Source organism: Ciona robusta, chromosome 7, assembly GCF_009617815.1.
Source record: "Ciona robusta chromosome 7, ASM961781v2".
In the NCBI taxonomy this organism is placed as follows: domain Eukaryota; kingdom Metazoa; phylum Chordata; class Ascidiacea; order Phlebobranchia; family Cionidae; genus Ciona; species Ciona robusta.
In genome coordinates, this window is record NC_143241.1 from 1,845,477 (window position 1) to 1,862,118 (window position 16,642).

At 37.1% G+C, this 16,642-nt stretch overlaps 1 protein-coding gene across 1 annotated transcript; it reads left to right on the forward strand.

The window, feature by feature from the left end:
• Nucleotides 1-7,148: 7,148 nt before the first annotated feature.
• Nucleotides 7,149-12,481, forward strand: LOC149733389 (uncharacterized). The gene is made up of 2 exons (XM_089880942.1): nucleotides 7,149-8,376; nucleotides 12,222-12,481. Exons 1-2 carry the CDS (start codon nucleotides 7,211-7,213, stop codon nucleotides 12,376-12,378), a joined length of 1,323 nt encoding a protein of 440 aa, XP_089737068.1. The 5' UTR covers nucleotides 7,149-7,210; the 3' UTR covers nucleotides 12,379-12,481.
• Nucleotides 12,482-16,642: the final 4,161 nt, after the last annotated feature.

Consider the following 16,642-nt stretch of genomic DNA (forward strand, 5'->3'; position numbering starts at 1 on the left):
AAATAATGCAAAATCGCCGTATATGTTCGTATTACTGAAATACGGTATAACTCAATGTAGTATTATCAAGCGGAGCTAATGCCTTTACGTTCGGTAATTATCAGATTGTTGCCAAGACGTCAGAATAAACAAGCTAAACAAACGTGACGTCACTAATGATATAAAACATCTTAAGTAAAGTTATCAACAAAAGCTTAAGATGACTCCAAGTCTCCAATACAGTGAATATATGCCATGAATCAAATCTATCGTCTGATTCGCTGTAGAAACGAGTGCTCTTGTAAAGTAAAGGGAATGTTTGTTCGCCGCAAACATGATTACATCATAATATGCTTGGTGTTGTTTGGGAGAAGGTGGATGCTGACTAATCAAATCTAAGTGCGGACAGACTTTGCACATATATGGGAAGTAAATGACACTTGGTGTTAAACGGTACTTGATATTAAACTGGCGAAACCGAACACAGTTAAATGGGCATACCAACGAAAAATCAAAATTTGTGTATTAATATGCTCAAATGTGACTTAAAGCTACCATCAAAGAATACGAAACAGCTTTAAAAAAATGAGTTTCAAAATCGCAAATTTAACCGCTGGAATAAAAAAATTGGCCGTGGCGCAATGCATGGCATTTCCCATAATAAAAAATAATCACTCAACTTTGATCGTTTCTGGTTTCTAAAATGCTGAGGAAAACTCAGATTGTATTTCTGATTTGGTATAATGAATGGTTCTTCTTCAAAACTATGTAAAAAAAATAGTAAAACGTAGACTTTATTATGTTTTAATTTTTGATTGAACTCACAGAAATAAAAAAGAATAGAAGGCGCATCTCCAATGTCGGCAAAGGAGAGAGCACGATACACTGTCTCTCTTTCGCGGGTCGTTCCCGTTTACTATTGTAGTCAATGGAGTCGATGACGTTTTGTGTAGTTTTTCTTCGTTTTTTGACTTAATTTAAAGTTATTGTGTAAAAAAACTATTTTCTAATATATATATATATTTCTAAAAAACCGTTTGTTTGAAATTTTAAATTAATTTTTTTAAATAATTAAATTTCCTAAACAAGTGGTAAACTGTAAGCGTTAACGTACCAAATAACTAAACTAGCCTAACAAACTTGAATAGTTGGTGTAGTTTTTAAAATAAACAGTTTAACCGTCCAAAAATACTATGTGCCTATCTTTTACAATGGAGACGAAGGGAAATGGGGACGGAGTTGGCGGTCACGTGAATAGAAAAAAGAATATATCACGGTTTTGAGCAGTTGCGCGTTCTACTCTTTTTTATTTCTATGATTGAACTTTATACATAATATGCTGACTCGACACTTTTTTCTTATTAGTTAATTTTTAGCACTTTTTGGTATCAAAATGTTTATTATGTTTCACTAGTACTTACTATACTATTTTTTTATGAAAAAGTCAGTTTTTTGTGTTTAACGTAAAGTTTAAAAATATGCTGAGTCAGCATAATCTGGTATGTGTACCCAAAGTTAGTATAGACCAAGTTAGGAAACGGCGCTCGTTACCGCCATTACGGAGCCCACAGAGCGTGAATCGCCTATACAAATGCATAGTCGGCAGGTGTTCATTTAGTTCTTGTAAGAGATACAAAGCTAGAAAACACGTATAGCGGTTGTATTAACGTTTAAAATATAATTTCTAATATAAATCTTGTTATATAATATTAAATCTAGGAATTAATGTGAAGTAAATTAATATTTTGACTGGTTTTCGGCGTACAGTGTGGTTTAACAAGGTACTTTACGATTAAAACTAGCAGAAATCAGCTTAGTTTACATAATAGTATATGATCATACCTACGAATCTACAGAGCCATTCTTTACTACATTTATAACCCAACATGAGTGGACATGCAGCTCCAAACTGCTTAAGTACTAGCAGATAAGGTGTTCCATGGCCTACTCAATACACGGCCTAGGAATACACCGAAACTGCTCAGAAAATAAGAGGCCTATTGACGCGTATAATGCCCATTATAATACATTGTTACGTCACGGTTTTATGAATGGATTTCCTTCATTTTGAATGCAGTTTGCAGTTGTTAGTAGGTCTAGTACCAGTTCTAGGTTGTTTTAACTTACAGTTTATCACAGAACGTGTCGCAGGGATATTTTCTTGTTTAGTTAAAATCATACCAGACATGTAAAGCAGCGCAAAAGGTTTATTAGTATATAAATATCAGTTTAATAAGTATAAAGAAAGACGAGCAATCAGATTCAGTTTACCAACACGGAAAACCTACGTTTTGGTTATATTTAATTTAGTAGACAGGCATTTGGCAAGTTTTATAATGCAGAACACCTTCATAATTTTATTTAGATTAAATTCTAAGCCACCAGAATTATTAAGCAAGCTATTTAAGCATGGTCAATAAGTGTTTCGTAGTTAGATGTACTTCTGGCTATACTGCTTCTGGCTATAATATATTCCTTAACAACAAACAGACATTTGTAAATAATTGTGTCAGGAAGGAACACTAGTAATATTTAAACAGCGACAAAGGTCTAAAGTTAGACACAACACCTAAGTACGAAGGGAGGCTATCGTGAGTTTGTTTGTATTATACAGTCTTAATTTATTATGTGCTGTATGACCCATTTTTGGACATCAAGGAAGAGCCTCTGTCCTGTTTTAACAAAAAAACCTCGAATAGAAAATGGGTTATGAGCAGCAGGACAGATCAAGGCATAAGCACCTTGAGACAAAAGGCTAATGCTTGTGTTTATCCGATATCCTATATTGTTTTTAAGGACCGGTTTTAAAAGTCCACAACGGACATATACATATCAATTAACCTACTTGTTGTTACTGCGGTGTTCTTTTGCTAGATATATATAGGTCTTCTGTTTTAAGCCAAATACTATTTTCACTCAGCGACTGACCCAAACTAAACTGTCGGTAAAACTTACTTGTATGCCGCACGTGGTTAAAAGTAACTCCTTTCTGCTCAGTCATGCTTAAACATTTATAAAAAATATAAGATGTTGATAAAATAACCCGAAAAGTAAGGTAATTTAACCGGGAATGGTAAATAAACTGTTATTTGATGCAAAACCTACAGCCAGACAGCAAAAACCATTCATAAAACCGTGACGTAACAATGTATTATAATGGGCATTATTCGCGTCAATATGCCTCTTATTTTCTAAGCAGTTTCGGTGTATTCCTATAGGCCGTGTATTGAGTAGGGTCAGTAGGCCATGGGTGTTCGCGTTTTCCGATTTCATAAAGACCCGTAACACAAAAAAAGGTAGCTTACTAATTCAAGCAGAGGACCAAAAATAGTAACTCAGTATGGTTTTCCTCAATGTCATTTCGATATTAGGCAAATTTTACACAGATACCTTAAGTTTCGTTGCCGGGTATACGTGTTAAGTTTGTGAGCCAAAAAGTAAAATCACGGCAATTTACATGCAAAACTGCAGCTAGATACACCAGTTTATGGTAATGTTATGCGTTTTTGTTTTTATTTTTTATATTTTAAACATGTTCTTTTTTGATTTTGGTTAGTAAACTTGATATTTTCTGTTTTTTTACTCTTTAATCGATTGAGTGTTCAATAAAAGTTGACTATTTTTGTGAGGTTTATTATTGTGATAAGATATAACATTAGTAGAAAGCCAGTGCTTGGTTTTTAAAAAATCGCAATATTTAAACGAAAAACAGCACCCAGCAATAATAAAATGCTACGCCGTGGGCTCCGTAATGGTGGCGTCTATGGCGTCATGGACGCGCGACAATGGATAACAAGACTCGTTGTTTTACAATCCGTTTCCTAACTTGGTCTATAGTCTATACTAACTTTGTGTGTACCTAGGTTCAATCGAAAAATTAAAACATAATAAAGTAATGTTTGACATTTTATATAAATTTTTGAAGAAGCATTCGTTATACCAAATCAGAAATAAAATTTGAAATTTCCGTAGTATATTTTAGAAACTCGAAACGATCAAAGATGAGTAAAATTTTTTCTTATCGGAAATCCCATGTATTGTCGAAACAGACGATTTTTTTACTCCGGCGGGTTTTTTTCAGCCGATTTATCAAAAGCCGTATCCCTTTGGCAAACTTTGATGCTATCTTTAGATTACATTTGAGCATCTCTATCCACATACAAATTTTCATTGGTATGCCCTTTTAAATAACATATTCATATTAGTCTCAATGTGATTTATACATTGTTTCCGGCGCCGTGGTATAGTGGTTAGCCCGCCTGCATGTAACCCAGAGGTAATGGGCTCAAGGCTCGACGCTGCTACCATTGTGGGCGTATATGTCCTTGGGCAAGACACTTAACGGCAATTGCTCCAACCCAGTGGTCACTAATGGGTTGTTTAAATTATCAGCCATACATAAAAAATGAAAAAATCCAAGAAAAAAAATAATCACCCACAAAGTAACATACATGGTAACTCGTAAGCTGGCACAAGGTGTTAAAACCCGTGTGATAACGACTGTCGTTTTCCGGCCACACGAGGATAAAGTAAGTTACATTCATTCATTCATTCATTCATAACTTAAACATTTTAAAGACTTAAAACAAAAGTAAACAAATAAATAAAACGGAACGTACTTTGATTCGCGGCCAAGTGATTTCGGATCCTATAAGCTCTCATCTGATACAATACACATTTGGCGGTATATAGTACAATGGGGGAAGATGGAACACTTAAGCACCTTTTGCCAAATATTTCCAAAATCAAAATTTAATAGATGACGGTTTTTGGGTAATACCACAAATTAGTACTATCATTCCTTTATTAATTGACCATAATTTAATAAAATATAATAAACACACGAGGAGTTATTTAGCAATCCGCACAACATGTGAAGTTTTACAAATTCGAAAACACACAGGATAAGATGGGACAGTTTAAAATCATTGTTAATTTTGATTATTAAGTGTATTTATAAACAGGAATATATAGTACAATAGGGGAAGATGGACACTTAAGCACATATTGCCAAATATTTCCAAAATCAAAACAGATGACGGTTTTTGGGTAATACCACGAATTAGTACTATCATTCCTTTAATATTTGACAACAATTTAATAAAATATAATAAAACACACGAGGAGTTCTTTAGCGATCCGCACAACAGGTGAAATTTTACAAATTCGAAAACACACAGGATATAAGATGGAACAGTTTAAAATCATTGTTAATTTTGATTAATAAGTGTATTTATAAATAGCAATATACGGAAATAACACGAAATAATACTGTACGCTTTGAAATTTAAAGGGCCTAAACACACCCCACGTCACTTTTATTTTTTAAGGTAAATTCATAAAGCGACTGTTTTATTGATTCCAAAAATACTTTGCTTATTAAATTTGGTCCAGTATACGCGGAGATATTCGTCCTCAAACAGTGATCTCTAGCGCTATCTTTTTTTTACTACGAGCTCCGTGATTGTGACGTAGGAACGTACTAGTCACGTGACTGATTCATTCGTAAAAGCGAAACCTGCGTTTTTTTTTTGTTCTCTCGTTTTTCGCTGAAAACACTGCCTCTCGCCTTTCTGAATGAGAGCGGCCACGCTTCAACAATTTTGTGACGTGTTTGTCACGTGGGTAGTACACTTCTCAATTTTTTTCGCCACGCAACTTTCAAATCAGTTTTTTGAATTTCACGGTGTTTGAGCTGGAATATCTTTGGTTATACAGAACCGATTAAAACAAGTAAGCTGTCGTTGGAATTAGAAAAACACACTCTATCGATTAAAGCGAAGTACATTTGGGGTGTGTTTAGGCCCTTTAAGTCTAAACATTCTTTTTCTTGCCCTACTGCTATAGTTTTAACGTGTTACCTATACGTTCGAACATCAATGGTTAAATATTGTATCTTACAAATGTATATGAACTTGTAATAACAGTAAATTGATTATAACTATTGATAAAGTTTTTATTTTTGCTACAAATTGGGTATTACTACCAACGCTTATAGATAGGTAGGATGGGGGAAGATGGGACACTTTGTCAGACGAGACTTTTTTTTAATTTTTTTTCTACGGACCCTTATTCAATGGTAACCAGGAAAATTACAGAATTATTCGACAGTAATATTACGACTTTATAAAACGCGCTTTAAAGCTAATTACTGTTTTAAAATATTTTTTAAAAAATGGCTAAAATAGAAACAGTAGATTTTAAACAGTCAAAAAACTGCGAAATAGTAAGGTACTAATTTTGAAATGTCGCAAAAATAATACTAAAGCCGATGAAATTTTGTAGTTTGCGAGTGTGAACGATTAAACTAGTTTCATATATTTATAAAACAACCTTGAATATTTCGTACAGTTTGATTTTGTCTCATAAAACTAGTTTTAGTTTTGTAAAAAAAAGAGATATATGCATAAGGAATTCGACAGGGGTCAAACTAATTTTAATTTGAGATAAAAACAACAAAAAATATCGGTTTAAAGTTATATATATATACAAAGTTTACATGGCAAAGAAACTAGCACAGCCGGTTAAACTCGGTAGGTTAACTACAAGTTGCAGAATGCTGCTATAATGTGAATGTAAATATTCCATTATAAAGTAATTTATAAAGAACATTTGTAAATACGTGTTGTGTTATAAACTTACACTGACGAATAATATTGTTATCGTTTAAAAATGTGTTTTATGTTTCATAAAAATACCCAAGAACTGTTCTATGTTAGAAGTTATTATTATAGTAGGGTGGGGTGTGACGGGACTCGAGATGAGACGAGAAAAACTGCCAAAATGTTGTTGTTTAAATCATCAATCCAGCTTTGTTTTTTAGGTAAAACTGATATATGCCCAAGAGAAAATAAGTAGAAGTCAACTTGTCTTAAATTAGGGATTTAAAATTCGGGGTTTTACCTAAAAACCGTCATGTGATTTAATTTTGGAAATATTGGGCAATGTGTGCTCAAGTGTCCCATCTTCCCCCATACACCCCTGCAAATTTCGCTACACCCCTGCAAATTTCGCTAAGTTATAACGAGTTGCAGAATACTATTAATAGAAAATCTTAAAATTTTGTCCGTCTGACCCACAGAAAAAAAAGAGTGCGCAACTGCCCAAAAGCTTGGCGCTCTCTATAGCATAGAGGGCGCTAGGCTAAAATAAAAAACGGGAACGACTCGCGAAAGAAAGAGAGAGACCATCATTCTACGTTAGCGCTCGTAGCGAGCGGACACCAAAGGGCATGGATAAAGGTCCAAGCTTTGCGCAAGTTGTGCACCAAAAGGGTGGAGGTTATTTGAAGAGACCCACCTGCCTTAGCTTCAAAACTAAGGATCAATGCAAAAGAGAAGATGTTATCAAAATCATAGAAAAAGAAAAATTTTCAGTTAAAAATTTGATCGGAATCACGGAAAGAAAAGGAAACCTAATAGATGTCACATGCACTACGAGAAAAGCTGTATTGGATTTGTACGAATTACTGATCAAAGTAGATGCACTATACTCGGTGAGACTTTATGAGTCAGATAAAGTGAACGTGGCGGTAGGATGGGTGCCAATACCTTTCCCTAATGAGGTCATTAAATCCGAATTCCAGAACAGATGCGGAGAAGTTAAGCATATTCAACATAGAAAGGACAGAAATGGCTTACTAACAGGAATGCGAATTCTCACACTGGATAGGGCCGATATTGAAAAAAACCCAATCCCAAGCTATATTACCATTAACAACTACGAGTTCTACTGCACGTATAACGGGCAACAGATAACGTGTAAGTATTGCACAAAATCTGGACACAAGCAACAAAACTGCCCTAAAAGGAAACAAGACTATCCAAAGCTTATCAATAAAAGAAACGAGAAAAACCAAGAAGACGCCGAATGCCCCGAAACCGATAAGAGTGGTAGCAAATTGTCCGCCGCAGGAGGAGAAATAAAGGAGAGAAGCAAGCAGAATGGAGAACAACTCGACCACAGCACCACTGCCGCTTCCGGCGAAAGTAACAACCTAAAACCAATACTACCTGATAAAAATCAAAACATCGAAATGGAACCAATGCCTAAAGTTTCAAGGAAACGCCAGGAAAGAAGTCCAACCGAAATTAACCTCCACCAAGCAAAGTCGATAAGCCTCAGCGAACTTAAAATACCAGTTTCATGTCCAAAATGTGAGGAAGAGAGCTATGTAACAGACCAAAACACCAACTTCTTCTGCTGGAAATGTTCATCGGAATTTAGAATTGCGACAGCGTGCTGCAACGATAACGATAAATTTCTTGTCCCGAACAAGGAGGTAACAACCAACTGCTCCACCTGCCACCTACCAATGAGAAAAATGCCCTGCTGCCACACATTTCAACCGGAGTTTCAGACCGATGAAGGAACATTCGAATGCATACAGTGCAAAAGGTACTCAATGACTTGTATATGTAAAACAGTAAATTCTATCCCAAAACGAACCATGACATCTAACTGTACTAATAATGCCTGCAATGCTACACTAGTCCACTGTAGCTGCGGGAAAAAAACGTGTCAAAATCTAGAACCGGACAAACCGTATCAGTGCGAATGTGGTTTCGAGTACGAATACGATATTTATATAGGGGTAGAACGTTCTTAATGCCTCTTAGTTTAATCACATACAATGTTGCAGGGTTGCAAAACCCTCGGAAACGACGCAGTATTTTTTATTTTCTACGCCAAAAAAAGTTTGATATTATTTGCCTGCAAGAGACGCACACAACAGCATCATGTCTCAGGCAATGGGAATTAGAATGGGGTGGAGAAATCTTAGCCTCACATGGCTCAACTAAAAGCAAAGGAGTCGCGGTTTTGTTTTCAAAAAAACTGTCTTACTCAAAACAAGACGTATGTGTCGATAACTTCGGACGATATATAATCATGAACCTCGAAATAACTGACCAGCGGTTAACGCTATGTAATGTCTATGGACCAAACCAAGACAGCCCTCAGTTTTACGGCAACCTATTTACGCTATTAACAAAAAGACAAGCGGAAAGCGGGATAGAAAACTGTATTATATCCGGTGACTTTAACTGTGTCCTTAATGATAAATTAGACAAAACCGGCGGGAGAGAAAAACACGGGAACCGGCGCGCAAAAACTACCATATTACAGGCAATGAATGACCTCGAGCTATACGACGTGTTCCGCATCAAACATCCAAACTCTAAGCAATACACCCGCATGCAAAAACGCCCGCACACGGCGAGTCGGCTTGACTTTGTTCTCGCCACAAGCGAAATATTACAAAAGACCACTCAAATCCAAATTGTTCCAAGCACGCAGTCGGACCATTGTATCGTCAAACTTGTACTCAACCTTGATAAAATACCCAGGGGCAGAGGCTACTGGAAAATGAATACGTCCTTGCTAGAAGATGCAAAATTCGTCGAAAACACTAAAAAATGGATCGCGGAATTTCTGATAAACAACGACAATGGTGCCGTATCCCCCCAAGTTCTCTGGGAAGCACTAAAATGTAATATACGGGGCTATATTATCAAATACGCCTCCGAAAATAACAAAAAAATAAAAGCTAGACAGACAAACCTAGAAAATAAACTCGCGGATCTTCAAAACCTACCCCAACCTCACGATGAGTGCACGATGGGTAAAATTGTACAAACTCAAGAACAATACGACGATATTATCGAAAGCTACAGTAAGAGCGCAATAGTCCGAAGCAGGGTTCGATGGGCAGAATATGGGGGTAAAAATAACGCCTATTTTCTTAATCTAGAAAAACGTAGGATGGAGAAAAAGGCCATTAATAGACTAAATTCAAATGCCAATATAGAAACGGACCAGCAGGCTATTTTACGGCTCCTAAAAGAATATTTTGAAACCTTGTATAGCTCAAGTAATAACCCGGGCCGCACGAGCAAAAGTAAAATAAAAGAGTATACAAACAGCTTAATGTGTCCAAGACTCGACGCGGAAAAAGCAAACGAATGTGAGGGTAAACTGACCGTCGGCAAATGCTACGAAGCGCTAAAGACTATGCAAAACAACAAATCTCCCGGATTAGACGGTTTTCCGGCCGAATTTTACAAAGTATTCTGGAATGAAATAAATTCCACATTAGTCAACGCATTTAACCATGCATTTGAAAAAGGTGCTTTCTCTGGTCAAATGAATTGGGGGGTCGTAACTCTAATTCCTAAACCTGAAAAAGACCTTTTGTACCCAGAAAACTACCGGCCAATTACATTATTAAACGCTGACTATAAAATAGCCGCAAAAGCAATTAACAACCGTATAAAAAACGTACTCACTACAATTATAGCCCCTGAACAGACGGGGTTTATAAAAGGAAGATACATAGGAGACAACATTAGAACTCTTTTTAACGTCTGGGATCACACCACTGATCAAGGCTTGCATGGAGCCCTCTTGTTTTTAGACATACGTAAAGCCTTTGACTCAGTAAATTGGGACTTTGTTAACGCAGCATGTTCTAGTTTTGGCTTTGGGAAAGATCTGTCGAGATGGATAAGAACTTTTTATGTTGACGCAAAATGCCTAATTATTAACAACAACCACATGTCTACTCCATTTAGAGTTGAAAGAGGCGTGCGACAGGGAGACCCCTTGTCCCCTTCTCTATTTTTGTTGGCCATAGAATTTCTGTCACTAGCAATTAAAAGAAATAAAAGCGTAAAGGGAATCCCAATTGTCTCACAAGACATTAAAATCTCACTTTTTGCGGATGACGCGCTGCTATTTTTGGATGGTTCAGAAAAAAGCTTTCGTGCAGCATTTGCAGAAGCAACAGAATTCGGGAACCACTCGGGCTGCAAAATTAATATCGCGAAATCCAATGCCATGTATATAGGTAAAAAACAACCTAACTCACCTCACCACCTCTCTTCGCAAGGTCTTTCTTGGCCAAACACGTTTATAAAATACCTCGGGGTTAAAATCCCAGTAAATAGGAACAAAACCAACTTGTTTACAATTAATTTTGAATCAATAGGAAAGGAAATTCAAGCTGTAACTAAGCCTTGGCTGGCAAGGTCACTTTCATTACTAGGGCGAGTTACGATTATTAAAGCCCTAGCGATACCAAAGCTACTCTACAAACTTAGCGTGTTGCCGGTCAGTCTACCCAAACAATTTTTCAAAGAAATTAAAAGAAAACTGTTTACATTTTTGTGGGGCTCCAACTGGGACAGAGTAGGAAGAAAAACACTATGCAGTAACATAAAAGAGGGTGGCCTGGAAATGATAGACCTGGAGGCGTACGCAAAATCAATACGCTTCTCTTGGATACGAAAACTACTAGATACAAATCACGAATCGCATTGGAAAAATATTGAAACTAAAATTACCTCCCTAAATACCATGATTTGTGTAGCCGCCTCCGATTTAAAACTTACGCATAAGGAAATCACCAAACAAACGCCTCTCTCGACATTCTGGTCATCGATCGAATTGTGGAGAGAATGTGTCTCCCAATTTTGGCCCCAGGACAAAGTTTACAATTGCGCTATTTGGCTAAACAAAAAAGTTCTTTTCAAACGGAAACCGATCGCCTACGAAAATTTTATAAAATCTGGTATATTAATGTACCAACAAATCATAGACAACAACTCGGACTATTGCAGCTTTAAAATATTATGCGAAAAGTATACGTTGACAAACAACAATCAAAACCACGCGGACTACCAGCGCCTTATTGCAGCCATTCCAACAACTTGGGAAACGTATACGACGGACAGACCGGAACGAAAAACTGCCATCGACAGACTAAGGAAGGGGATAAGCGACAATTTGCCTACAGCCAAAAACGCATACGAATATTTTGTATCTCCCAATAAACAAAAGCCGACCAAACAACAAAATAAATGGGAAGTAACCTTACAACGGGGACCTCTGAACTGGTCAGAAATTTACAAAAACTTATACGACTGTACGTTTGAAACGAAGCTGCGCTCCTTTCAAGTTAAAATTAATCTGAGAGCCATCGTCCTAAACGATAAGCTCCATGGCTTCGGGATTATTGAGACTGATGTGTGCACTTTTTGCGGTGTAAACAAAGAAACAATATACCATCTATTTTGTGAATGTAAACATGTCCAGGTATACTGGGAAAGCGTCAGTGCCTGGATGGACAGTGTTTTGTGCCATAAAACAATTATAAGCAATACCGTAAAGCTCTTCGGAATTCACAATGATTGCCTTGAAAAATGTGTTTTAAATTTAATGAATTGCATGCTTGTAGTTGCCAGATTTGTTATATACAAATGTCGGATTCAAAACTTGAAGCCAAATATAGAAATGTTTATCTATGCAATGAATCGCAGCAGGGCCAATGAAAAGGCTGTTGCAATAAAACATAACAAGTTATTGCAATACAAACTGAAGTGGAACGCAAACTTGCGTTAATTTTAAGTATCGTTTGTTCGCTACAATCGTTTTCGTTACAATTTGTCGCTGTTGTGTTATTATCACTATCGTGTTGTAAACTTTATATGCAATAAAAAAATAAAAAAAAAAAAAAAAAAAAAAAAAAAAAAGAAAGAAAGAGAGAGACATTCCCTTTTTGTCGGCGTGGTGGAAGGAGCTCAGAGTGCCTTCAGCCATGTCACAAAAACAATTGTATATTCACGCGTAGTGCAAAAAAATATAAAACCCAGCCAGCTGTCAGCAAGGCCGAACTGTTTGTGGATACGAACAAAGGAACATCTAAAGCAGTGGTTCCCAACCTGTGGTACGCGTACCACTAGTGGTACGCGACAGTCTTCCAGGTGGTACGCGAGTACATTCTGTGTTTTATTAGACCAAAGGGAGTTCTTAGTTCAGGTGGGATTGATTTTGAGTTTTTTGAAGATTTTTCTTTTTTCTCTCACCACTGTGACGTCATAGAATGTCTAGGTTGGACTTGGAACACGCAGTGAGTTAGCCTAACGTGGGTGTTTGTTTAAGGAAGGTTTGGTACTGGCAGAAAAGCATAGGGTCAGCTAAGTTAATCATGCGTGTTTAGTACGATTAAGTCAAGGCAGTTTTTGCTTAAGGTGGTACGCGAGCACAGCATAAAACCTCGAAATGGTACGCGGGGTGAAAAAGGTTGGGAAACACTGATCTAAAGCGAGAAATCATTGTTAATATAATTAAGAAAGAAAATGTCCCGCTATCTTCAATATTAGGAATAGCAGAAAGAAAAGGAAACCTTATTGACATTACGTGTAAAAATAGAGAACAGGCCCAATATTTACAGGAAAAACTCTGTAAAAACGATGCCTTTAAAACAGCTCACTTGTATCAAAGTGAAACAACGCTGGTTAACCTATCGTGGGTCCCAATACCGATGAGCCATGAAGACATAAAAGAAGAATTAAAGAAGTACAGGCAGGTAATCAAAATCATCGGAAGAATAGATAAAGACGGTCCACTGACTGGTCGCCGAGCAGCGATTATGAAAAACGAGAATTTGGAAAAAAATCCAATCCCCAGCTATTTGTGGATCAAAGGAGAAGAGCTTTATGTCACCTATAAAGGGCAAGAAATAACCTGCAAATACTGTGGTGAAGTAGGTCACAAGCAAGCGAATTGCCAAACTAAAACAAAAGACTATCCTGCTGGCAGCGTCTGGAGTGCCTAAAGCAAACGGCGAGATCAACAAAACGCCGAAACATACCGAGGAGCTGCAACATATTGCCCAAGGTAGTATGACATCCACGCCTGTTAAAAATACAAAATTGATAACTCTCAAAAATGCACATCCTACAAGAACGTAAGCGAAGTCAGAATAGAAAATGAAAATTTGGAAATCCTTACTCAAGCAGCAGGCAAACGCGCCGTTAGAAGCCCACTGGAACTAGAGGGAGAACCGGACCCAAAAAGTATGAGTATGTGCTTGGAAGGTTTCCCAGTATCGTGTATTTCATGCAAAAAGGAAGGGCTGACATATGAATGCAGCAATAAATTCTACTGTTGGTCCTGCAAAAAGGAACAAAGAGTTGTGGAACCTTGCTGCGAGGAAAACATCCGATTCGTGGTGGACGAGAACTGAGAAGAATGCCTTGCTGCAAGAAATTTATGCCGGTGTCGCAAAAAAATTGTTCCCCGAAAAAATCGTTCTCATTTTACAAACTGCGCATGCGCATGAAGTTGTGGTCACGTGATTGCCATTTTTCACAACATCGATGAAATATTTATTCCGCTTGCAAGATACACTTCATTTCATATGTGCAAAATGTTGTCAGGAATACCTATATTTATGTTTTTTCGTTGTTAACGTATTGAGTGTCATGGTATTCTCGCACTGCGGTAGATGTGAGATTTAGTTGGAGGTATAGGCACAGATTTCAGATTTTACGAGTGGTCTTTCTCATATGTGGTATAAGTCAGTAAGCTTTTTATTAGACCAAAACACTTATATTCCACGCCCGAACCTTACAATTAAACCCAAAATCCAATCCAGGCACAACCAAACCAATAAACAAACAACTAAATCAACTGGTAACAAATTGAAAAGAAAATTGATGATTAATTAACAGTATTTACAGTCATATAAATAAAACATGGAGCTATACAGAGAAAACGGAATTTTTTTCCGCTAAGAGGCGATGGCAAATTCGTTTCTCTATTTTATGGGGAGCAGTTAGTTTCACGGTTTATACACATAAGATATAAACCCCTAACCCCCAACCCCTAACACTAACCCCCAACTCCTAACCCCAAACTCGTCAAACAAAAAAAAACTTGAAAAAAAAACATAAAAAAAGTATTCCACTGTGCGGGACTCGAACCCGGTAAAAATGAAACAAAGAGAGTTTACGACCGCACGCAAACCGCTACACCACACACTCGACGACAGTAAACACAACGAAAGAGCGTATATAACCGACCTAATGTGGGAAATATGTTCTTACTAGTGTTTTATGTATTTAGAAAGGTAATTTTATTATTTAATTAATTTGTTTTACATTTATTAACACTTTGTAGTGCTGTTTTGTTCGTTTTTCCGTATTTTTTAATTTAAATAATTACCGCCTCTAGCGGAAAATATTTTCCGTCTTCTTTGTATATTCCCATGTATAAATAAATGCTGCCAAATTTTATTTTGGTAATATAAACGTCACAATAAGAATTCATACTTACGCAACAAAGGTTTTTATGTTGTCATCAACTTTATTAATATTAAGCACATTTTACATGTACAGTCCCGTAGTTTATACACAATATGTTTCATAAGAGATAAAAGTATAATAAAAATAAAGATATAAAAATTCCATATAGTTGTATATACAACGGCGTATTTAGTTGGAGTGGAAATGTTTTCACGAATGTCGTCATCGAGGGTCAAAGGTCAATGGGAACGATTTTTGCGGGGGAACGATTTTTTTCTGACACCGGAACAAGTGAATAAAGATAATGGAGTTTTCACGTGCGTAGAATGTGAAGAGGAAGCAATTCTATGCACGATAAAATAACACTGCGGCTGATAAATGATAAAACCCCTTACAACTGCGAGTGCGGGATGCAACATAAGGTAAATTTGAACATGGATGAAAAAATATGTTAACACTATTTGGCTTATATTTATTTACATCACTTTTATTATGGCGTCATACAATGTACTTTCTTCTAATGTAAACGGCCTCCGGAACACCAACAAGCGGAGATGCATATTTAAATTTTTAAAAGATAAAAAAGGCCAACTTACGGTAGTCATAACTCCGATACATTGTGGGAAATTTAAATTTTTAAAAGATAAAAAAGGGAAACTTACGGTAGTCATAACTCCGATACATTGTGGGAAATGGAAGAGGGGAGGGCAAATCCTCAGCAGCCACGGAACCACCCAAAGTAGAGGGGTAAGCGTAACGTTCGCCAAAAGCTGCAAATACGTTATTCACGGGGTTAAAACTGACAATAACGGTCGGTTCATGTTGATAGACGCTACGCTAGTAAACACCAGGGTTACACTGGTTAACGTGTATGGCCCCAATGAAGACGACCCGAACTTCTACAGTAAACTGGGCGAAGAACTGACACAGTTCAGCGGCAACGAGGTCATAATGGGGGGGGGGGACTATAACGTCATCCTTTCGGAAGAATTAGATAGACTCGGGGCAAATAAACATCCAAACGTACGAGCGCGTAGAGAAGTAATTAAGCTAATGGAAGATAACGAATACGTGGATGTATTTAGAGTTAAACATGACCGAACCAAGAAATACACGCGAATACAAACCAACCCCCCAAGCGGTAGCCGATTAGATTTCTTCCTGGTTTTGAAAATCCTTACTAGAAAAAGTTACGAGTTGTTCGATTTCTCCCAGTATAAAATCGGACCATAGTTTGGTAACAATGAACATTAACCTGCAGTCGGTTCCTCGCGGTAAAGGTTATTGGAAGTTAAACGTGTCTCTGCTAAACGACAGTGAATACGTAAAAACGATTCGACAGGGCATCTCGGAATATTTAAAATATAATAAAAAATGCGAAATGAACCCTCATACAATATGGGACTGCCTAAAATTTGTGGTACGTGGACTATCTATACGATACGCATCAAAAAAACGCGCCAACGTTAAAGAGAGGGAAAGTGGTATATCAGACCGCAGAAATACACTACACCTACGGCTTAACATAGACCCTCTAAACGAATCGGTCCTTAACGAAATTAAACCGCTCCAGCAAG